General features: G+C 36.5%; 1 protein-coding gene across 1 annotated transcript in view; it reads right to left on the bottom strand.

Annotated features, from left to right (window-relative positions):
- ace (angiotensin I converting enzyme (peptidyl-dipeptidase A) 1) overlaps positions 1–23,840 on the bottom strand; it is a 56,419-nt gene that overhangs the window by 27,201 nt on the left and 5,378 nt on the right. The window contains exons 3-8 of the mRNA XM_056469949.1: positions 8,779–8,949; positions 8,617–8,704; positions 4,172–4,315; positions 3,447–3,638; positions 2,033–2,130; positions 1,778–1,950 (exon numbers count right to left, since the gene is read on the bottom strand). Coding sequence (XP_056325924.1) covers positions 1,778–1,950; positions 2,033–2,130; positions 3,447–3,638; positions 4,172–4,315; positions 8,617–8,704; positions 8,779–8,949 — 866 coding nt within the window. The remainder of the gene's footprint in view (positions 1–1,777; positions 1,951–2,032; positions 2,131–3,446; positions 3,639–4,171; positions 4,316–8,616; positions 8,705–8,778; positions 8,950–23,840) is intronic.

Genomic DNA, 23,840 nt, shown 5'->3' with positions numbered 1-23,840 from the left:
ATAAAGGAGGGATCGGCAAAGGACCTTAAACCAGGGGGGTGTGAACTATCCCTTTAAATCGTTCATAATGTCTTGCATAGCTTATCACTGAACCATAGCTCTGTCTAGTAAATGCTGCTTCATCTGAAAGTATGTGCTGGAGATTAACTGCTGATTACAGGGCTGACTTTTTACCAAGATTCTCATACATGTCTTGTCAGGGAAACAATACTCTGTGATCACTAGTAAATCTCTGAAGTACAGAGGGCGGTCTCATGCAAAAACTGCAAATATGCAACAAATAAGAGACATGGGAAATCAAACAGAGCAGAGGATTTTACTGCTCTTACTGAGTCAACGTGATTTAATAAAAACAAAACTGTGGATTCATCTCACTATGATTTATTTCAAACATTCGGCTTAAGTTATGAGGTGAGGTGAACTATCCCTTTAAATTATCCATAATTTTGTGCGTAGCTTCTTACTCAAATATAGCTCTGTCTAGTAAATGCTGCTCCATCTCAAAGCATGTGCTTGAGATTTACTGCTGATTACAGAGCCGGCTTTACTGCCAAAATGTGCATGAAAAATCTCCTTTGATTAATCGATCAGCCCTGCTGTGGATGTGTAACTTTTTTTATATGAAAATAATTCTTCAATCCGTGCCTAGTGTTTTAAAACTAAGCAAGCCATTGATTCCATGAAACAGATTAAATTCAGTACAAAATAAAAATGAAACATTGAGGTATTTATTTATTTATTTTTACATTATTATTTATTAATTAAAAAGAATTCTGGGCTGAAACAGAAGCCAAATTGCACTTAACGGAGAACCAAAAAAGACTTTTCAATTTGTTTTTTTTTTATACATGTTACCGACTTGGTCCCAGTCATTCTCCTCACTGGCCAGCAGAGGTCACCATCCCCGGACTTTTAAGCATTACATCATCCATCTAAACTGATTGTGCACACACCTGAACTGAATCTAGTTAACGACCCACGCTTCCTATATAAGCCACACTCAAACACCAGTTCGTTGCGAAGTCTTGTTTAGCCCCGGCCAGCATTACTGAGTGTTCTTTCCTGTCTGATCTTCTGAGTATATCCCCGGACTGTTTCTGACTCTGAGTTGCCTTCTGCCTGCCCACGACCCTTGCTTTATACACGGACTCTGAACCACGCTGCCTGCCCTCGACCCAAGCCTGTCTAACGGATTCTGAACCACTCCGCCTGCCACTGATCTATGCCTGGTAAATCACTCTGTGTCTGTCAGCCGCCAGCCCCAAGACCATTATTGATTACTGTTGATGTGTGTTCGCACTTTAGTGCGTATTGGATGTTTGTGTTTGACTGTGACTAATAAATACTGCATAATGGATCCCTCCGTGTCAGCCTCCTCGTTACAATACAACTTATAAAAAAAAAACTATGGGATCATCTCACAATAATTTATTTCAAACATTCAACTAAAGTTATGAGATGAGTTTGGAGTAAAAATATATTATTAAATGTGTTCTTCTTGTGTAAACTATCCCTTTTAATAGTCCATAATTTCTTGCATAGCTTATCACTAAACTGCTGCTCCATCTGAAAGCATGTTCTGAAGATTTACTACTGATTACAGAGCCGGCTTTACTGCCAAAATATCTATGAAAAATCACATTTGATTAATTGTTCAGCCGTTCTATAGCTCACAGTGAATACACAAACATCAAAAAAAAAAAACACCATCATCTAAAATGCATTACTTCTACAATGCCACAATTTGAGTTACTATACAATGGTATGATTTGTGTACCTGAAGTCTTTACGGTTGTAAAAGTCCCAGGCGGAAGCATGGCACACCACCTCCCTTCCATCAGTGGGTTTCTCCAGCATGGCCTTGTCCCAAAACTCAGGAGGCATTTCCAGCAAACCCAGAGAAGTGAAAAACTCCTCTGCCACCCGGAACATGTGCGTGGCATTATAACCCTATGGGCACAAACCACTTCAATCACTCTCTGCAGCGCTCAACATGTTATTCATTCACTGAGAGACAGTTCTGTTAGCTTACTTTAGCAATCATGGTGTTGGTCACATCCACATTGGGTTTGTTAGGGAAAGGGATCATCATGTTGTAGATGTTGTTCCATGTTTGTGACCACATGTTGCCTACCGGGAACCAAACACGACACTGTTAGCATGCAGACAAGCAAATGCAAAGCCACATATCTTAAAAACAAATACACGGTGCATCAAAAGGTAAATGCCAACTTTGGATAAAAAAAAAATCTATCAAAATATAGTAAAACAGTTGAGGTGCTTGTGCCTTTCTATTTTAGGTCACCGCAGATAATAGCATCTGCTAATAAAATAACATAAAATCTAAACAATGTAAACTTAGCATGGAATCATGTCTGCATCTGTGTAAAGGTTTAGATAACTTTTTTTGTGAGTATTTACTCATCTCATTTTTCTTTCTTTCTTTAGTAGAAAAGAAATTAAGGTTTTTGAGGAAAACTGTTCAGGATTTTTCTCCTTATAGGAAACTTTAATGGGCTTAAGCAAGGAATCAGGGTTTTGTCTTGTGAAAGAGCTGATATTCTTTCAAAATTAATACAAATGTATATTTAAATACTTTTTAAATCACAAATTCTTAATGCTTCCACTGGCTTTATGATGCATGTCCAGAACTTCACACATTATGTAATCATGTTGGGAAAGATATCATGTTGGAAAAAAAATCTCCACCTAATTTTCTCCTCCACCTTTAAAATCATCCAACATCATCATTTCACCATGGTTTTGTGAAGGACATGTGACTTAGTCTTTGCATGGACTTGCATTATTGTTATTATTATTAGTATTATTATTTTTATTTTTATTATTTTTTTTTTTAATGTTACAATTACAAAAGGACAGATTGTTTCACTTGATCGGGCATTCATCCCATTATGTACTGTAGTGTGTTTTCAAAAACATTTATTTATTTTTGACTGAAGAAAGAAAGCTGAATGAACATCCCGGATATCATGGGGCCCATTCATTGGGAATGAACCACCAATTACTCCATCATATGTTTAATCGACGGATGCCCTTCCAGCTGCAATCCAGAGTTCAACCCTCAGTGCTGAGAAATACCCACACACTCTCCCATTCACACATTACGAACATTCATTCATATATTTTCTTTTCAGCTTAGTCCCTTTATTAATCCGGAGTCGCCACAGCGGAATGAACCGCCAACTTATCCAGCATATGTTTTATGCAGTGGATGCCCTTCCAGCTGCAACCCATCTCTGGGAAACATCCGTACACACTCAGTCACACTCATACACTCTGATCAATTTAGTTTATCCAATTCCCCAGTACCACATATCTCTTGCTCTGTGGGGGAAACTGGAGCGCTCTGAATAAACCCACACAAACCTGGTCCTGCGTAAATGCATATACTGTACATAATGCTTTAACAATATTAAAAGACTTACCCAATAGATGGGCAGGGATGGGACCTTTAAGGTTGATATATTTCGGACCATAGTACTCGTAAAGCTTTCGGCGGACAAAAGCATGCAGGTTTTGGTAGAGAGGTTCCAGCTGTTTAAACAGGTTCTCTAGGTCTTGCTTGAAGGTTGAAGACTCGTACCAGGAGCGCCAGTACTCGCCTGTGTCTTCAAAGCCTGAGGAGGACAATAAGAAAAACAGAATGTCAGATCGTTCATTTCTTCTTCTCTCTCTAATCAAAGTGTCTTCTTTCCAACGATACATAAACTGACTGTAGACCAAATTATTAAGCAACTGTTGCTGTTTTAGTTTGGGAAGGTCGTTTTTGAGAAAGTGCTTTTAACAGTGAGAGAGAAATACACAGATATAGATACAGGAACCTTTTAGCAAAAATTGCATTTTACATGCTATCTTCATCAAATTTAAATTATAAACTCATGAGATGTTTGGTGTTCAAGACATTTTTTTTTCTAGGTTATTACAAGATTTGATGTGTTTGTATATGATAAAACAAATATTTAAGTATCAGTACAATTTTTCTTTCTCATTACTTCAGCATCTATAACTTTAAAAAGGTGTTTAGCATTACATTTAGACCGTAGTAAAGCTCTTCAGTCCAACCATACCTAATTTGTACATGCTACTCACTGGGGTTAAGAACTGTTACTATTGAGTTAAGTGGATTACAGGTTAAAAAGAAATTACTCACCGTCCATTCGAGATGCATTGTTGCTGAGCTCCACAAACTCGGGGTAAAGGGATTTAAGAGGGACGCCTGAGGAATTGTGCCAGCCTTCCCAGGCATACAGTAGCCTCTTATAGCTTCTTGAGGTAGCCATGATTTCCTTGAGCTCTAAAAATACAATGAGTGTGTAAATGCAGAATAAAGTGTCAAGAGATTGAAGGTTAAAGTCAAATTTGTTAAAAAGACCTTATGCTGGCATTTTGAAACTTGTTATGAACATACATTTTGTGCAGAAAAATTTGAATTAAAAAGTCTTAAATTTGCTAAAATATGGCGTTCTAGATCTTAAATAATTTTAAACAGGTCTTAATTTTCCAGTCCATAAAAAAAGCTCCCTAATCAGTCCAACCTACAATCCATCTAAAAAAAATGATGAGGATGCTGACATGCTATTATTTACAAAGGTAATGATTTGCAACTCATTGAGTAATTGCTTCGTACTGTTTATATTTTTTATTTTTAGATTCTTTGGGTGATTTAAAAAGCACAAACGTTTCAGCACAATGCCTTCCTCAGTGTGACATGGACACACTGTTGTGCATACATTTAGTTTATTAGCGTTTTAAAAACTTTATCTTTTTAAAAGAAAAGTAATGCTGAAAAAAGTGCATGTATATAACTAAAATTAATGCTTGTTTTTACACATTATTTAAAATATTATTTAAAATCTTTTCCGCTTGCCATCAGAAAAATATTTTTTGCCCTATAAGTCTGAAATTTCATTTATAACAGTCTTAAAAAGTCTTAAATGTGACTTGATGAAACCTACACCCTGATTATTTGTTAACTTTGATCTTGAAACTTTACAGACCTTTTACCTTCACAAATACCTTTAGCAGACACTACATGAAAGGTTATATTTGGAAAAGCCACTTTAATGCGACTAAACCAATTCAAACTGTTTAGTTTTAGATTAGGGTGTTTGTTTAGAGTTGTGTTCTGGATTTTTGTGACTCACACAGGCTTAAACTGTGCAGTTTCTCAGAAAAAAAAAGCTTTGAATGGAAGCTTTTAGGAACACATTAGATACTAAACACTTTGGCTTTAGTTTTCGATCATATCATTAGATCCATGAGGCGGAGGTCTTGAATGTTGTTAAAATGTAGTGTTGTGCATTTACTGCCGTTTGTTTGTAGCTTTTTTTTTTTTTTTTTTGGAGCATGTGCATTTAGAGATGGCAAACAGTTCACATCCGTTGCAGTTAGAAGCAAGCATGGTTGCATGAATGAGACACTGTTAGAACTAAAAGCCGGGTATACTTGTTTTTCCAAGCCTTGCATACTTGTTTTTCCATGTTCTGCTCCTTCTCGTGCACAGTCTTCGCATCTTTTTGAATGACAGAGACTGACACATTTGCAGCTTTAGTGGATAAAAATCACTGCATGCCTTTGCAGATTTTGTGCGCAACAGACAAATTACACTTTAAGCTTAAATGAACACTTACCTCAAAAAATAAATAAATAAAATAGGCTCCTCTAGAGTTAAACAGTTGAGTTTTTACCATTTTGGAATCCTTTCAGCTCATCTCCGGCTCTGGCCGGAGCACATTTAGCTTAGCTTAGCATAGATCATTGAATCAGATTGGACCATTAACATCCCTCACTCTATTTAAAGCTTGACACTTTAGTTCTATTGTGTATTTAATTCAGAATATGGAAATAGCTATTTTTCATGGCATTCTGGTGTAATAATACATTTTGCAACCATGCCATGATATAATGATATTAAGCATGATTTAATGATATTGCACAGCACCTGAAAATCAGCTAACAGCCTACAAACAGGTGGTCATACTAGCTATGTTTCCATTCAAAAATGCTAATTAACTTTGTGCAAAAGTGGAATATCGCATAAAAGATGTGCGAATAAAGCAAACAAGTCAAACAGAACATAGTCTTCACTTCCTGATTCCATCAACCGATATCCAAAATGCACATAAAAATAGGTGGATGAAAATGTAGCTATTTATCGTATTTATGAAAATTAGCTAATTTTCAGGCACTGCGTGATGCCAAGATATATAATAACAGTTATATATGCTAAGCTAACCTAAAAGTGTTCCTGCCAGACCCGGAGATCTGCTAAATAGATTTTAAAAAGGTGCAACTTTGTTTAACTCTACAGGATTTGTCAAAAGAAGTGGAGTGTTCCAGTTAATGACAAACGTGTGTCTTCACCCAAAGCAGCATTCAGCAGATTTTTTGGATTCTGAATATGATATGAATTATCTCATTAGCTAATGCAAAACTGTTGCATGTGACACAGATACAGTGGTGCACTCTTCAGTTTTTACGATGAGATAAATGCTTCAAATGCATAGTATGTTTGACAAATGATAAGCAGTAATGGATAGTATTTTTTACCTCACTACTGTACATTTTTATTTGCATTAGCAAACATTTACTACACTGCTTTCCAAGACAAAATGTTATGCTTTTTCTGTACATCACTCACTATAATTCATAAATGTAGCACAGCAAAGTCATTTTAAATTTGAGAACTCGTCACCTTGTCAAAGGCTTGATAATGGTGTTTAATTCATGGATGCACTAAACAATAATTAGTGGACTACACTGTAAAAAAAAAAAAAAACGATTAGCTAATTTACTAAGTGAGTAAAACCATTGTCTTAAAAGCAACAAGTTGATTGACTGGGCCATTTCATAATTGCCATGCCAACTTTCATAATTATGCACATAGTTTGTTTACTTAATAATTATAAGGTAATGAGTTTACCTAAAGTAAAGTCAACTAATCGCTTTTTACAGTGATCGATTTGACTACAGTTGTTTTCAAGTCAACTTTCAGTGATTTAAATAATCCAGTCAAAGCGAATCTACAATAAATGATTTAATAAATATGCAGACTGACTCAAAACAAATGCAGATATTTAGTATTCATTATGAGGTAACAGTCAAATTTAGTGGTCTGTACTAAATCGGCTGTAAAATGTTGAGCTGAAGTTAAATCAGGTCTTGTCCATATTTGTTTTATTACCATATTTATTGTAATAATACCTTCTTTTTAACTGTTTTATTAAAGCAACATATCTACAGTAGCAGGCACACAACCTCATTTTTTTTTTTTTAAATAATAATAATTCCTTATATTTATATAGCACTTTCTGGACACTTAAAGCGCTTTACACACTGGGGAAATTTGGCCAGATTAAACCCCTACCCTTTTCAAAGCACATGCTGGGATTTTTAACTACCACAGAGAGTCGGGACCTCGGTTTAACGTCTCATCCAAAAGATAGCGCTCACTGAGAAGTATAGAGTCCCCTTCACTATATTGGGGCGTTAGGACCGACACAGACCACAAGTTGAGCACCCCCTGCTGACCTCACTAACACCACTTTCGGCAGTAACCTAGCTTTCCCATGTGGTCTCGCATCCAGGTACTGACCAGGCGCAACCCTGCTTTGCAGAAAGCTAGCTGCCGGCAATTAGACAAAATCGAACAATAATATTAGGTTAGATTTAAGTCGTGACATCAGGTGACCAAAATTCAATATCGAGCCAGCGTCTAAGGACGACATTATTTTGATGTCTAATAACGACGTCAGCTGGCGTCGATTTTTTTTTTTTTGTTGTTGTTGATTTTAGGTTGTGATGGAAAGTGACCAAAATCCAATGTCGAGCCAATATCTTAAACCAACATCATATTGACGTCAAATACTGACATTTATTCATCAGGTATGGGAACCAAAACCCAACATCTGCTAGACGTCATAGTGGTAACACCCACACAACATGAAGCTGTAATATCATTAGACGTTGATTTTAGGTTGAACATTGGACATTGATGTCGGCCTGACCTTGGGTTCTGATGTAAACCTGATTTTTATTTCCAAACAGAACGCAACGTTCCCATGATGTTGGGGTACAAGGTCAATCTGACGTCATGTTGACTGCTGGGTACGCATAAAGTTGTTCTGAATATAGTCTCAATAGTAACGTTATAAATAAACTTGAAAAAGTTTCACTGCCGCTTTTGAATTGTTACCATTTTCTTCGGTTTGATCCCTTTAAATCAAATATACAGTAGCTTCATATATTTTATGCAGTTTCAAGCATCAAACTTATCTAAAACGTAATTCTTTAACTGCATTGCAAGCACTTGTACAATGTATTTTTCTGACTTATAAAAATATGCTTATAAGTAGTTATTTATTTGTGAATCAGAATTCATTTATTGTTTTTGATGAATTTGTATGCACAAGTCAAATATCGAGTAACTTGATTACATGCGTAGTTCATGCATGAAGTTTCAAGCATCAAACTCAATTCAGTTGCTGCATTGCAAGCACTTGTACATGCATTTCCTTTTTTATGTGCGTGTGCATTTTCACATTCACTTTGACCCTTGATGACACATTAACAAAGTTAGTTGGGAGCGTTTCTCACCAGGCTCCAAAGACCAGCATTCCTCTGGAGAGGGACACACCTTTGCAGTGGAGTAGATGCTGTCCATCTGGCTCAGAATAGTGTTGTACTGAGAAAACAAAGAGAGATGTCAAAACACATCATCAAGAGCTCTTCATGCGCAGCTTCAGCGCTGAAACTCACCCGCTCTCTCTCTGTGGTTGGGAGATTGGCGGCTTCCAGGACATTGATCTTTTTGATGATCTTCTTCAGGTCAGGATTGGTGAAGGTGTCCATTAGAGATTCACTGAAGGTAGCCTTTGCTTTGTGACCCCATGCCTCTGTAAAAGCCTGCTCCTCCAAAGATGCGGCTATCTGAAAAGTGAAGTATCGAGGGTCTGATTATTCCATGCTAAAATGGAGTCAATTATTATTTGAAAAATCTAATTAAATGTTCATAGGAATAGCATGGATTACAGAGAGTGTAGCCGTTGATTCACACTGTAAAAAATGTTGGGCTCTACACAATTCCTTCATGTTTCCCAACATAAATCATAACATTTTTACAAATTTGGATTGAAAGTGAAAAGTGGATTGAACATAAAACAATTAAGTTGTCCACAAAACGAACCTTAAAAATTGTGTTGTTTCAACTCATTTTAAACATGCAGTTTGAACAAGCAACAAAAGGTCATTCTTTTTGAGTGCAGTGACGACTCGAAGTAAATTTGTCAGTCCTATTTGATTGCACTACTGGTTGGTTGACATAATTGTAATAGTCTTAAAATTAACTTTACTGTTACTCATAACTTATTTTGTTTCACTAATTGAAAAAAGATATATGAAGATGAAATAAAAGAACCATCTTATAAGAGTTTTTTTTTATTTGTGAATTGGAATGCATGCATTGTGTTTGCTTTTTATTCACTAAAAAGAGCCGACTCATGAGAGTCATTTATGACTTATGAATCCGAATGGACAGGCTACATTGTATGGTTTTCAATTAATAAAATAACCAGCATTAAAGTCTGCATGAACCGGAAGCTGCGACAGTTTTTTTTTTTTTCATATTATGACGCAGTTCCTAGAAAAATGAATATTAAAGGTGTAAACAGTGGCTGTGGCTTGTTTTTTGTACTGCCAGCTGATTGGATGTAGTAAAGTATGGCATTTCATTCAGAAAGACCTCCTCCTCACCATTTCTGTTTGTTGACAGTTGGAGGGGTGGGGTTAAGTATGTTAGCCACACCCTAGACCTCAGACAAACCTAATCTGAGAATTTAACTGAAATCAAACAGGAAGTGAATTTTCAGATTACAAGGGTAAAATATTTTTTCACTAAATGACATGCACAGATGAATGTTCACCACAAAACTAGCAATGCGAGCTAACAAAATCATAGTGGTTAGTTTTGATTTCATTTGTATTTTAAAAGTCCTTATTCCTGAGTCTGATAGCATGAACAAGAACTCACTCAAGGAGTCCTTTATTTATGGCGGCAAATCAATTCCAAAATTAATCGAGCGCAGCGGTGATGTTTATGCGCGAGGAGAAGTGAACCGCGAGCAGATTACAGGCCTACACGCGAGGAAACTAGCTCGGGCATTGTATGGTTTAATTCACGTAAAAGATCTCGCTCCCAAGAGTTATTTGTTTGTGATTCAAACAAACGTAACATACAAGTAACCAGCATATCTATATACAGGTGGAGCTGGGGTGGAGGAGGGTGTCCAAAAAAGTGACTAAGATTGCTAGTGCAAATGACAATGATTCATTTCATTTTTGAGGAGAAAGCTCATTGGCTGCTGAGGCAACATTAAATGAATCACCTGCACCATATAGTTAGAAGAAGATTGGAAGGACTTATCAGTCTGCATGGCCACAGAGCAGGGGTATTCAACAAAAATTAAAAGTGGTCCAGTTAGAGAAAGTCTCTAAAAACAAATCTCCATAAGATCATAATATCCGTATAGTGTTTCATCAAAAAGAATAGACTCATAAGCACGTTCGCCTCACTGGTTGCTGGTTCAAGCTTCGGCTAGGTCAGTTGGCGTTTCTGTGTGGAGTTTGCATGTTCTCCCCGTGTTCGTGTGGGTTTCCTCCGGGTGCTCCGGTTTCCCCCACAGTCCAAAGACATGTGGTATTGGATAGGCAAAATTTTCCATAGTGTATGTGTGTGAATGAGTGTGTATGGATGTTTCCCAGTGATGGGTTGCAGCTGGAAGGGTATCCGCTGTGTAAAACATATACTGGATAAGTTGGCGGTTCATTCCACTGTGTCGACCCCAGATTAACAAAGGGACTAAGCTGAAAATAAAATGAATGAATGAATAATAATAATAATAAAACAACAATGTGATTATAAAATCGATCAGAAAATACATACACCTCACAAATAGGCAAGTCTAAAAAAGTCTTCAGGGATACTTTAAATCTTTTAATTTATTTGGTTTTAGAAAGATTCAGGTTGGTTCACTTTCACATTAAGGCTATTTATTTATGCATTATGTGTATTCCAGTAAATATAAAGTAGCCAACTTCATATAGTCTGGACCGAGAGGTTATTTACGTGCTGTGTGCTGTCTTGAAATTGCTGTCAATAATCATTTCTGCCTCTGGCTCAATCCTATTGCTTTGAGTCGTATATGTTTTCAATAAGAGTTTGGATTGTTTTTACAGCAACAAGAAATAGAAAAAGGCTAGCTGAGGTCACATCATAAATCAATTCTTTCAATCCTGACGGGAACTCATTTCTTTTCGGGGAATGCGGATGACACCTGAAACAATTCAGACTGAGGTATAAAGCACCTGCCACAGTAGCTGTATTTGCTATAAAAAACAGTAGTGGGCTTGTTCTTGAGAGCCTTTTAGTTGGAAATTGTGTCACAAACATTGATTTCTGCCACGCTGTGTGCACTAAGGCCATGCATTTGGTTTTAATATGAAAGTGAAGTTTGATATTTATCAAAGTGTTAATTTCAAAGGTTCATCAATGATATACATGTTATTTAAAGGGTGTACAGTAGTCCACCTTTTAAGTGGATCAAAACTATTCATCAAAGTTGTTCTAAAGTTATTGAACTGCACCATTCTTGTCAATTTGAAAAGTTTTTCAAAAGTTGACCACAACCAAAAATGCATTCATCATCATGTTGTTCAAAACCAACATTATTTTTTGATTTGAATTTTTTTACAATGTTGGCAATCATTTTTGGTTAATATTGACCTTTGTGTGGATAAAAAAAAAATATATATACCACAAAAGAAGATATTTTAAAGAATGTTGAAAACCAGTAACTATTGACATCCATGGTAGGAAAAAGCACATGAGGTGTACCTGAGGTGATCATTGTCAGTTTTCTGTTGTTCAGCTGCAAGAAATAGAAGCCGTTTCTAATATATCAATTTCAGGTGTTGGTTAGGACAAAAACGCCTTTTAATATGAAAATATTCCATCTATTGTGTGCCGTTGCTTTTATTTAAAACACAATTTAAATCATGAAGACAGCCTTCAGGCTCAATAGTCAGGCACACTCAAGTTGGTCAATCTGGCAAACTGTGCTTGCGTTTGTTTTGATCCAGGAATGTAATACCTAGTTCAACCACTGGGTGTCAAACTTATATACTTCACCTTTAAGTTAACTTTGAGTAATTATTAGAGTTTACATTACATTTTTACATACATTTTGTAACACTTTACAAAATGCTTCCATTTGTTAAAATGAAAATGAAATAAGAAAAACAAAATCAACTGTTAATTTTAAGATTTAACTATATAGTTAAATAATTAAATATTAGACGGGCTAAAAAAAAAAAAATTTTGTAATATTTGTTAGCTGTTTTATTTACCATGAACACTAATTAAAATACATCTAAAGCCTTTGAGCTTTTAAAATGTCCTAATACTTTATTAAAAATTACATTTGAGTCTGTTAATATTATTTAATAATTCACAGATAAAAATGAACAGTTAACAAAGATAAATAAATCATATAGTATTACTTTTTTACTTTAAAAAATTACTTATGATCATCAAGTTTTACCCCCTTTTCTGTTAAATTCTCAACATATTTACTGTACACTGTAAAAACTTCAGGACGGCATGGTGGCTCAGTGGTCAGCACTTTCGCATCACATCAAGAAGGTCGCTGAGTCCCGGCTGGACCAGTTGGCATTTCTGTGTGGAGTTTGCATGTTCTCCCCGTGTTGGCGTGGGTTTCCTCTGGGTGCTCCGGTTTTCCCCACAGTCCAAACGCATATGCTATAGGCCAGTGGTTCCCAACAGGGGGTTCCAACCCACAAGGGGGCCTCAGCGAGCTCTGTGGGGAGTGTCGCGTCATATTTTCTAATTGTTTTTAGCAGTGGACAATTAGGAGAACTATATGGTTTTATTCAATTTTCTCGAGGCAAAGAGTCCCTGTGTATTATCTGCACCAAAATTCTTGCTAAAATATGCAGGAGGCCGACCAAATTAATAAGACATTTGCAGACGACTCATCCTCAATACCGCGACAAGCCCAGAGCATTTTTTTGAGTGCAAGGCAAAAGGATTGACACACACCCAAAATGAGATGAGGGACGTCACAGCTACTGAAACTTAAAAAAAAAAAACAATTGGCAACTAATATAGGGCCAGTGTAAAGGCCAAAGACTTACTTTTTTCAGTTACAAATGTCCTACTGATGTTTTGCTTTTATATTTGACATTTATTCATGCATAAACATATCTAAATATAGTAATAAACATAGTTTGTTTGAAAAAAATTCTGTCATCTTTACTGCAAACTTATACGAATGATAATATCATTAAATGTGGAGGGGGGCCTTACAATATTCTCCGTGGAAAAACGGAGTCTCAGGCAAAAAAAAAGGTTGGGAACCACTGCTATAGGCGAATTAAATAAACTAAACTGTCCGTAGTATGAGTTCATGTGTGAATGAGAGTGTATGAGTGTTTCTCAGTACTAGGTTGCTGCTGGAAGGGCATCTGCTGCGTAAAACATATACTGGAATAGTTGGTGGTTCATTTCGCTGTGGCGATTTTTGAAATAGAGACTAAGCTGAAAGAAAATGAATGAATGAAGAAAATGCTAGGTTCCACACAATCGATTAGTGTAGGGACAACATGAAGGAATTAAGTTAACTTATTTGTTTTTACAAATTAAGTGGATTGAACATAAAACAATTAAGTTGCCCCCAAAAAACTCAAGAATTGTGTTGATTCGGCTCATTTAAAATAAGTAGTTTGAGCAAACAGCAAATACTGTATAATTTTTTGAGTGAAAGATTTCTCAAAAGGTTTATTGTCTCCTGGTCTTGGGTGCGTCAGGGTTTCTTTTAGTGTGTCCTGCTGTAGACTGTTTGACCCCAGCATCCTCTCTCTGTTGTGATAACCGCAGGCCTCCTCATCGCCTCCTTCCCAGCATCACTTCATCAGCTCAGTCTTTATACTTCCGCTTGGGTTAACAAGCTAATGACATGTGCATTTATCTCCATTATCTCTCATCCTTCACTCGCACTCTCGGTTTTCCTCAGAGATAAAGACCTCTGGCTTCTTGTTTTTCCAAGATCGAGTTTGCTCTGTCATGTTTATTCAAGAACGTGATAATAAGTCATAATAGGGTGCAAGGTTCAAGGTGTGACATAAACAGCTTGTGACTGACACTATCAAATCTAGCGTACGTTTGGCTCTCAAACCTCCCTAAACACTTTCTCTCTAATCTGCAGATGGTTGATGGTGATGGAATGTGAGTGTTTGGAGCAGATTGTATCCGTTTTCCACCTCATTGTGTCTTTGAGTGATTTTAAAAGGCTCTTTTATTTTTAGGGGCCAATTAAAAGAGCTCTTGACTGATTCCAGGCTCTTCTGTTGTTTGATCTGATGTCTCCCTCAATGCAGAAAACAAATGAAGGGATACATTTGGGTAGTTTGCCACAATGAGAGTGTCTAATGTACAGTATGGGAATGGTGTGGTAGTAAAGTGGATTGTGGAATTGGCAGCATGAATAATGCAGGCTCGAGGGACGCATTTACATAAACAATTCAGTTTGTTTTTTTTAATACATCTGGCACAAATCAGATTTTTGGCATCCAATTTAGACCAGTTTTATGCGTGGTTCCCATACTCCAAAAGTTATTTGCATGGCTTTGTGCATTTCAAGAGTAAAACAGATAACCTGTCATTTTTCTTAGATGATATTTTTGCAATTGTATTTATTTTATTTATTTATTATACATGCACACACACACACACACACACAATTTCAGTAGTTTCTATAAATGTTTTTGTAATCGTACTTTTGAATACACAACATAAAGATGCAATAAAAAAATTGTTAAAGGACACCTATGGTGAAAAATCTACTTTTCAAGCTGTTTGGACAGAAATGTGTGTAAGTATAGTGTATAAACTGTCATATTGGGGTGAAATAAACACACCCAGTCCTTTTTATTCAAATTTAACAACATAAAAACGGTGGACCACTTGGAGTGGTTTTCAGATCGACCGCTACTTTACGTAGGAGTGCGGTCCCCCCGCCCACCAATATTGATTGACAGCTGCGCGCATTAACATGTCCGGTAGTCACATGTATAATCATATCAACAAGAGAGGACGAGCGCAAAGCAGCCGGGAATAAAAGGTGTGTTCAGTTCGCTAGGATCATCAATCATCATCAAACGTGATCAAGAGTGAGTTTCACAAGTTTATAATGTTTTAAAACAGAGCATCTGTGTAATGAATTACAGCGATTAATTTCATCAGCACAGCCGCGTGTCAGAACAATTATAAAGGAAGACGCTTCAGTCGCGGTTTGTGGACGTTAAATCAGGTTTATTTTGTACATTAACATAACAGATATTCATACAGCAGTGGAGATTACCAGTATCGTGTCACATATGCGTGCAAAACGAGTGCAAAGCTTAATGTGCTGTCTCTCTCTCTCTCTCTCTCTCTGTGTATGCGTGTGTGTGTGTGTCTGCTGCGCTATGTGTGTGTGTGTCTGCAGCGCTATGTGTGTGTGTCTGCTGCGCTATGTGTGTGTGTGTGTATGTCTGCACTATGTGTGTGTGTGTGAATGTGTCTGCGCTATGTGTTTGTGTCCTCGCTGTGTGTGTGCGTGAACTTTGTAATGACATTGTGTGTGACTCATTGTTGCAACGCCACAAAAAATGCATCAAATACTGATTGTTAAAGTTCTTACTGTAGTATTTTTCACACACGTTATGTGAGATCTGCTTCCTGAGGCAGCCGAGGGCGGCGATTGCTGACAGGCACGTGGGAACGGTGGGCGGGGAGGACTAGCCTTAAAGGGCCAGTACAACAGTAAAACCTTTTTTTCCAGCTATAATATAGACACTTCAAACAGCTATAATAAATAATCTGATGGGTGTTTTGAGCTGAAACTTTACAGACACATTCTGGGGACACAAAAGACTTATATTAAATATAAAAAAAGGGGTAACCTAGGTGCCCTTTAACAAATCTTTTTTTTGTGTAAAAACAATGCTAAAAATGTAACGTATCTTGTTATTTAAATTTATTTCAGGAAAATGTATTTGTATTTTAAAGATATACCTAATTTTTTATACTTCATTTATATTTAAATTATTTGTAATGGAATGAAATGTACTGATCAGTGTCAAATATACATTCATTAAGCGTATATGAATATTTCTCACCATTCAAAACTATAAACAGTCACCAAATAGATATTTAGTTGTTCTATTATTAATAGCGATAACTATGCAAATGCATAAAATTGCAATTGCAAAACAAATGTCACTTCAGTGGCTGAATGTAATAAATTTTGTCTTGTGTTGCCACACAGAGACAATAAGAGAAGCATCGCCAGTGTTTACATCACCTGAGTATGCATTTACCTGAGTATTTACATTTAATCATTTGGAACATGCAATGCCTTTATTCAAAGTTACTGTAAATAGAAGTGACCAAAGTAACAAAAAGGACATAATATGTGAATACAATGCCAAGTGCGGTTAGTCTACAGTAATAATGTAGTACAAAAACGTTTTTCTTCCATCATTCGTTCGTCTTCATAACAAATAGTATGTAATAAAAAAGATGTTTTAGATGAAATCCAAGAGCTCTCTCATCCTCTATAGAGAGCAGCAATCCAGAGATGTTTAAAGTTCAGTAAAACCACAAACATTGTCAAAACATTCTGTTCAATCATACAGTGTGAAGCTCCAAGAACACTTTTGTGCACCAAAAGCCCTAAATTCTCTTTTACATCAGGCCAGTGTGTGCGTCTACTAAGGGGAGAACTATGTATTTGGCATTAGAGTCAGCAGCGCGACACACAAGCCTGGTATTATGCATAATAACTCGCATCCTATTCTTACATAGAGCTTTAGCAAATGAAGTTGTATTTATAGTTTGTTCATGAAGCTATGTATGATTACCGCTGAAGTCATGTGGTGATCATTTGAATGCTTTGAGTTCCTTTTCTGTATTTTGAATCAGTCTGGATCATTGCTGTCTATGAAGGATGAGAGAGCTCTCAAATTTCATTAAAATTCATTTGTGTTCTGAAGATGAACAAAGGTGTCAGGGGATTGGAACGACGTGGGGATAAATAATTAATAACAGAATTTTCATTTTGGGGTGAAGTAACTCTACGTAGAGTGTGTAGACTGTTAGGTTGGGGATAGTAGAATAAGTTGAAACAAGTATCAGTGGAATTAGTCTAATGACTGTTGGGGGACCATCAAAATAAAGCATTATAAATCAAGCAGACAGTAAAGTAATACTCAAATGACCTTGTCTAGCTGATGCCATGTTTGCTTGATGCCATATAGAGTCATGGTTATTGCATAAATTTCCAAGTTGCCAGTCTGTGACACTTTTCCATTGAAAAAAACAACAACTTCTCCTTCAAAGGCATTTGCATCCACTTAAAAAAGGACTTTTGCTGCTTGTTCAAACTACTTATTTAAAATGAGTTGAAACAACACAAGGTTTTTTTTGGGATAGTTGAATTTTTTTTTATGTTCAATCCACTTAAATAGGATAGCGATTCAGTGAACGTAATTGATTTCATTGAAACAAGATGAAGGAATTGTGTGGAACCTAGCATTTTTTTACAGTGAAGCTTCTCACTTTATTCCAGGGTGTCCGTGGATCCTTAAAACGTCTTTAATCACATAGTATAAAAATAAGGCCATATTTAGTCTAAAAATGTATTAAACCCTTGTTTAAGAGGTGCAAATGCAATCGAACCAACCCCGTTAAAGCTGCTTAAACATATTCATCTATCATCACACAGAACAACATGGGCAGAACCAAAGTCCATTTATAGTCATTGGCGTAACCTAATAAAATACACACTTTTCATTTCAAACATTTGCTGGGTTTTTGCTGACGTAAACAGAGTCTGTGGGGATTTTGCTCTATAATGGCTTTAACAGCTGCGTCAACCCGTACTTTAACAAATGAAGAACTAGAGATGCACATTGACCAGTCAAGGACCGGAATCTGTTGGTTTTTGTTTTGTTTTTTGTGACGACCAGCTTGACCGGTGACCTGCGCCAAAGACTATAGAATACACACGACATGTCACTCGTATAGTTTTCAATGGGAAAAAGCAGTGTTGCCAAATTGGAAATGTCAAAGTATCAGACCAAAACCTCAAAATTATCGTATTTGGAGGAAAATTATCGTACACGAGTTAAACGGAGAGTATACAGCTATTATGTAGACACATGGCAATTTGACACAACGTGCAAATTACCACAATACCTTAAAAAGAACTAGGCATACCTTAGTGGGAAGGTTCAAACTCCACTTGTTCAGAATTATGAATAGTTGTATTCTGATGTCATCGCTTTAATGTGCATTAATGACCAGGACAGATTAAAAGTCAGTTCAAGTCTATTATTCCGATTCTATAAAAAATTGAGCATTTAGACCTACACATAGGCCTGATATTATTATTGTTGTTTACCATATGTTTGAGAATTAACAATAATAATAGCCTAATCATATTAACCTTTATTTTACATCTCAAGAATCGTGAGAAAATCGTGATCTTGATTTAAAAAAAAAATAATGAAGTAAAAAATTTGCGATTCTCATTTTAGCCAGAACCGTGCAGCTCTAGTACGTATCCATAATACGCCTGGGTTCCAATGATTCTCATTACACTTTTGTCAGTGTGTGTATATACAGTTGAAGTCAGAATTATTAGCCCCCCTTTGATTTGTTTCTTTTTTAAATATTTCCCAAATGATATTTAACAGTCAAGGAAATTTTCACAGTATATCTGATAATATTTTTTCTTCTGGAGAAAGTCTTATTTGTTTTATTTTAGCTAGAATAAAAGCAGTTTTTAAGTTTTTAAAAACTATTTTAAGGTCAAAATGAATAGCCCCTTATTCTACAGAACAATTAATAGCCCCTTATTCTACAGAACAAACCTTCGTTATACAATAACTTGCCTAATTACCCTAACCTGCCTAGTTAACCTAATTAAACTAGTTAAGCCTTTAAATGTCACTTTAAGCTTTATAGAAGTGTCTTGAAAAATATCTAGTCAAATATTAATAACTGTCAGGTTCAAACTCCACTTCTGAGTTGCTGTCATAGAATGTTGCATACTGCCAGATGTTGAGGGTTTTATTTCGCTGTACAAATTGGATGCCGTCATGGACTGCAAAATAATGCTGGTTGGCTTGAAAGCACTGCACCCTCCTGAATTTTTAACACATTCTGAGGTGTGCATGCTTTGTTTTGATGAGATTAACATAGGAAAAAACACACGTTCACATGATGCATTTGAATGCGGAAAAAACAAGAACATTACGTGGCCTTAGAAACCTGCAGATACCCTCTGAGATGCTTCAGTCATCAACATCAGCACATGTTAAATTATCATTAAAACCTACATCAACCATCTGTTAAATGCGCCGTCCGCTGGTCGTGATGACTGCGAAATCTAAAATACGTGCTCCAGCAACTACGAGCGTCTGCTGTCTGGAATGAGTGCGACAGGTGTGTTGCTTTGATTGGACGCCGATTTCTCTTCACACTCACAGTCAGACTGAGACTCACACCCGCCGATAGAGATGCCCCAAACCAGAGCTTTGATCAGCTCGTTTGATGTGTCTGAAATAATAGACATCACACCGGGCACTGCTCAGGTTCTGCCCAGCTCTCCATCAGCTTTTTCTGGGTTAGATGTAGGTTGGAGCTGTTTGCGGTGCCAGCACCCATTGGAAAGCTGTGAGTGAGTGTTGAGACAGCTGTAAAACGCTGTTGAGACAGCTGTTTGAAGGAGGAGTGTGTGTGTCTGTGTTTGGTAAGCAGTCCACAGTACATCAACTTCTGCTTTTCCATTTATTGATGGAGAAGCTGATTTGGTAAGCAGTTTTTTTTCAGTATGATGAGATGTTATAAGCTTTACTTTTTACCTGGCACTCATACGGTGATGCACAATAATTATGTACCACTGAAGGCTCTAATGGCAGATATGCACTCTCCACAAATGTATACAGGGGTACGTATTAGAGCTGCATGATTAATCGGAAAAAGGTCGCGATCTCGATTTGACCCTACACATGATCTTAATTCTGCTTTTCTACGATTCAGCCAATTATATTTTCAAAGTCAGGAGAGAAGCGTAAAGGCGGAAAGCAACATGGACACCTCCAAATGGCGTTAAAAGTGTCACATACTGTATTTATAAGGTATAATAAATTTTATATCTGTCTTAATGTATTGTTGTAGTCGCGGGCACGAAATCACATGTGGGCTGATGCACTGTTTGTTTACGACCGATAGGTGCAGCGCATGAACACCAATGATGTCTACTTTAGTGAACAGAACCTGCATAGGCTGTGAATAACAGGTAATAAAGTTGTAAATAACGTCTAGTTATTTATAACGACACCGAGCGATCGTTTAAGCGGCGAGGGAAGTATGATTTGCATGCGTGTGTTTTTTCTAAAAGTGAATGCAGCCATGAGCCGCTCTCAGCAGTGAAAGTGAAACCGGCCCGCTTAGAGTTGTGATTATGAGTTATTACAAGCATTTGATATGTTTTTTCCTTCATAGCGAACACAAAAAGTGTTGTGCATAAAAATAAATGGTTAACAGTGTCAGTATAACTACTTTAGCTTATATAATGTTGAAGAAAATGCAAGAGAGAATCTGATAATGACAAAGCTTTCATTTTACCAGTAAGAAAAATGGTCTAATAATGTCGCCAATGACAAATTACAAGCAAATGTGTCAAACATAATAATTCTTCAGAATTATGAATAGTTGTATTCTGATGTCATCGCTTTAATGTGCATTAATGGCCAGGACAGATTAAAAGTATGTTCAAGTCTATTATTCCGAGTCTATAAAAAATTGAGCATTTAGACCTACACATAGGCCTGATATTATTATTGTTGTTTACCATATGTTTGAGAATTAACAATAATAATAGCCTAATCATATTAACCTTTATTTTACATCTCCAGAATTGTGAGAAAATCGTGATCTTGATTTTAAGCACAAAAAAAAAAAAATCAAATAAAAAATTTGCGATTCTCATTTTAGCCAGAACCGTGCAGCTCTAGTACGTATCCATAATAAGCCTGGGTTCCAATGATTCTCATTACACTTTTGTCAGTGTGTGTATATACAGTTGAAGTCAGAATTATTAGCCCCCCTTTGATTTTTCTTTTTTAAATATTTCCCAAATTATATTTAACAGTCAAGGAAATTTTCACAGTATATCTGATATTTTTTTTTCTTCTGGAGAAAGTCGTATTTGTTTTATTTTAGCTAGAATATAAGCAGTTTTTAATTTTTTTAAAAACTATTTTAAGGTCATAATTAATAGCCCCTTATTCTACAGAACAATTAATAGCCCCTTATTCTACAGAACAATTAATAGCCCCTTATTCTACAGAATTAATAGCCCCTTATTCTACAGAATTAATAGCCCCTTATTCTACAGAACAATCAATAGCCCCTTATTATACATAATTAATAGCCCCTTATTCTACAGAATTAATAGCCCCTTATTCTACAGAACAATTAATAGCCCCTTATTCTACAGAACAATTAATAGCCCCTTATTCTACAGAACAATTAATAGCCCCTTATTCTACAGAACAATTAATAGCCCCTTATTCACCAGAACAATTAATAGCCCCTTATTCTACAGAACAATTAATAGCCCCTTATTCTACAGAATTAATAGCCCCTTATTCTACAGAACAATTAATAGCCCCTTATTCTACAGAACAATTAATAGCCCCTTATTCTACAGAATTAATAGCCCCTTATTCTACAGAACAATTAATAGCCCCTTATTCTACAGAATTAATAGCCCCTTATTCTACAGACCAATTAATAGCCCCTTATTCTACAGAATTAATAGCCCCTTATTCTACAGAACAATTAATAGCCCCTTATTCTACAGAATTAATAGCCCCTTATTCTACAGAACAATTAATAGCCCCTTATTCTACAGAACAATTAATAGCCCCTTATTCTACAGAACAATTAATAGCCCCTTATTCTACAGAACAATTAATAGCCCCTTATTCTACAGAATTAATAGCCCCTTATTCTACAGAACAATTAATAGCCCCTTATTCTACAGAACAATTAATATCCCCTTATTCTACAGAACAAACCATCGTTATACAATAACTTGCCTAATTACCCTAACCTGCCTAGTTAACCTAATTAAACTAGTTAAGCCTTTAAATGTCATTTTAGCTGTATAGAAGTGTCTTGAAAAATATCTGGTAAAATATTATTAACTGTCATCATGGCAAAGATAAAAGAAATCAATTAATAGAAATGAGTTATTAAAACTATTATGCTTAGAAATGGGTTGAAAAAAATCTCTCCGTTAAACAGACATTGGGGAAAAAAGTAAACAGGGGGGCTAATAATTCTGACTTCAACTGTATACTGTATATAGCTCAATGTTTGTTCATGGAGTAGTCAGTCATTGTTTTAGAAAACAAAGCTGCTACAGTACGTGTGGTTTTACCTTTACCTAGGATCACTGGGAATCCTTGGATTTCCTTCCTTTGTATATTAATAACCACCTGCTGCATGTAGAACTTCTCCCTGCCTCAAACCACTGCAATGTGGCAACAATTCTCTCATGCTCTCATCTATTTTGAGAATATTACGTCTGTGAATGAGCAATGAAACGAGTTTTGTAATCATTAGTCATGACCAGTTAGACTTCTGCAGAATGTTACTCAATCTTCCCCTCATCTAAACTTTACAAGAGTCATATAAAACTATAATCCTAATAAACACGGAGGATATAAAATGATGTTGAGTTTAGTAAAGTTATCACAGTTAGCCGTCCAAAGAGCTGTTCTTATGGCTGATTTATCAGTCGCATATGCAAAACCACCCAGGCTAGACTCAACCGTTCCACTTGGAAGTCACTTGTGAGTTGTTACATCAGTAATGTAAGAACTCTTCAACATTTATGGCAAAAAAATAAATAAACGAAAGCTGGGGTTAATGGAAATCTACTGTATTTGATTATTTTAAAGTGTTATACACAATGATTTGAGGTACTAACATCTACACATCAGCTTTGTGACACATTCAGTCATTCATTTTCCTTCGGCTTAGTCCCTTATTTATCAGGGGTCACCACAGAGGAATGAACCACCAACTATTCCAGAATGTTTTACACAGTGAATGCCCTTCCGGCCGCAATCCAGTACTGGGAAACACCCATACACTCTCACATTCACACACTCATACACTACGGCCAATTTAGTTTACCCAAATCACCTATAGCACATGTGTTTGGACTGTGGGGGAAACTGGAGCACCCAGAGGAAACCCAAGCCAACAAAGGGAAAACATGCAAACTCCACACAGAGATGCCTTCTGGCCCAGCCGGGACTCAAACCAGCAACCTTCTTGCTGCAAGGCGACAGTGCTAACCGCTGTGCCACCATGCCACCGCTTTGTTACACAGACTGATAAACATATTGTAGGGAATTTCTGCATTTTACAACAAATTATCATATTTTGTACTCTGATTTGAAGTACAAAAAATGTACACAACTTTGTTCCACAGATAACACAACCATAAGCATGCGGTGATAAAAAAAAAGGCATAGTAATGAAGCAAAGCTCATCACAAATAACCTTTTCCACAAGTAACATACTGAATGAACATACTAATAATTACTGAGCATCATTATAGTAACATACTAAACCAGGGGTGGGCAAACACGGTCCTGGAGGGCCGGTGTCCTGCACA

The sequence above is a fragment of the Danio aesculapii genome, chromosome 12 (genome assembly GCF_903798145.1).
Source record: "Danio aesculapii chromosome 12, fDanAes4.1, whole genome shotgun sequence".
NCBI lineage: Eukaryota > Metazoa > Chordata > Actinopteri > Cypriniformes > Danionidae > Danio > Danio aesculapii.
Note: the sequence above shows the minus strand (reverse complement) of the source record. Positions and strands in the feature narration are given on the sequence as shown.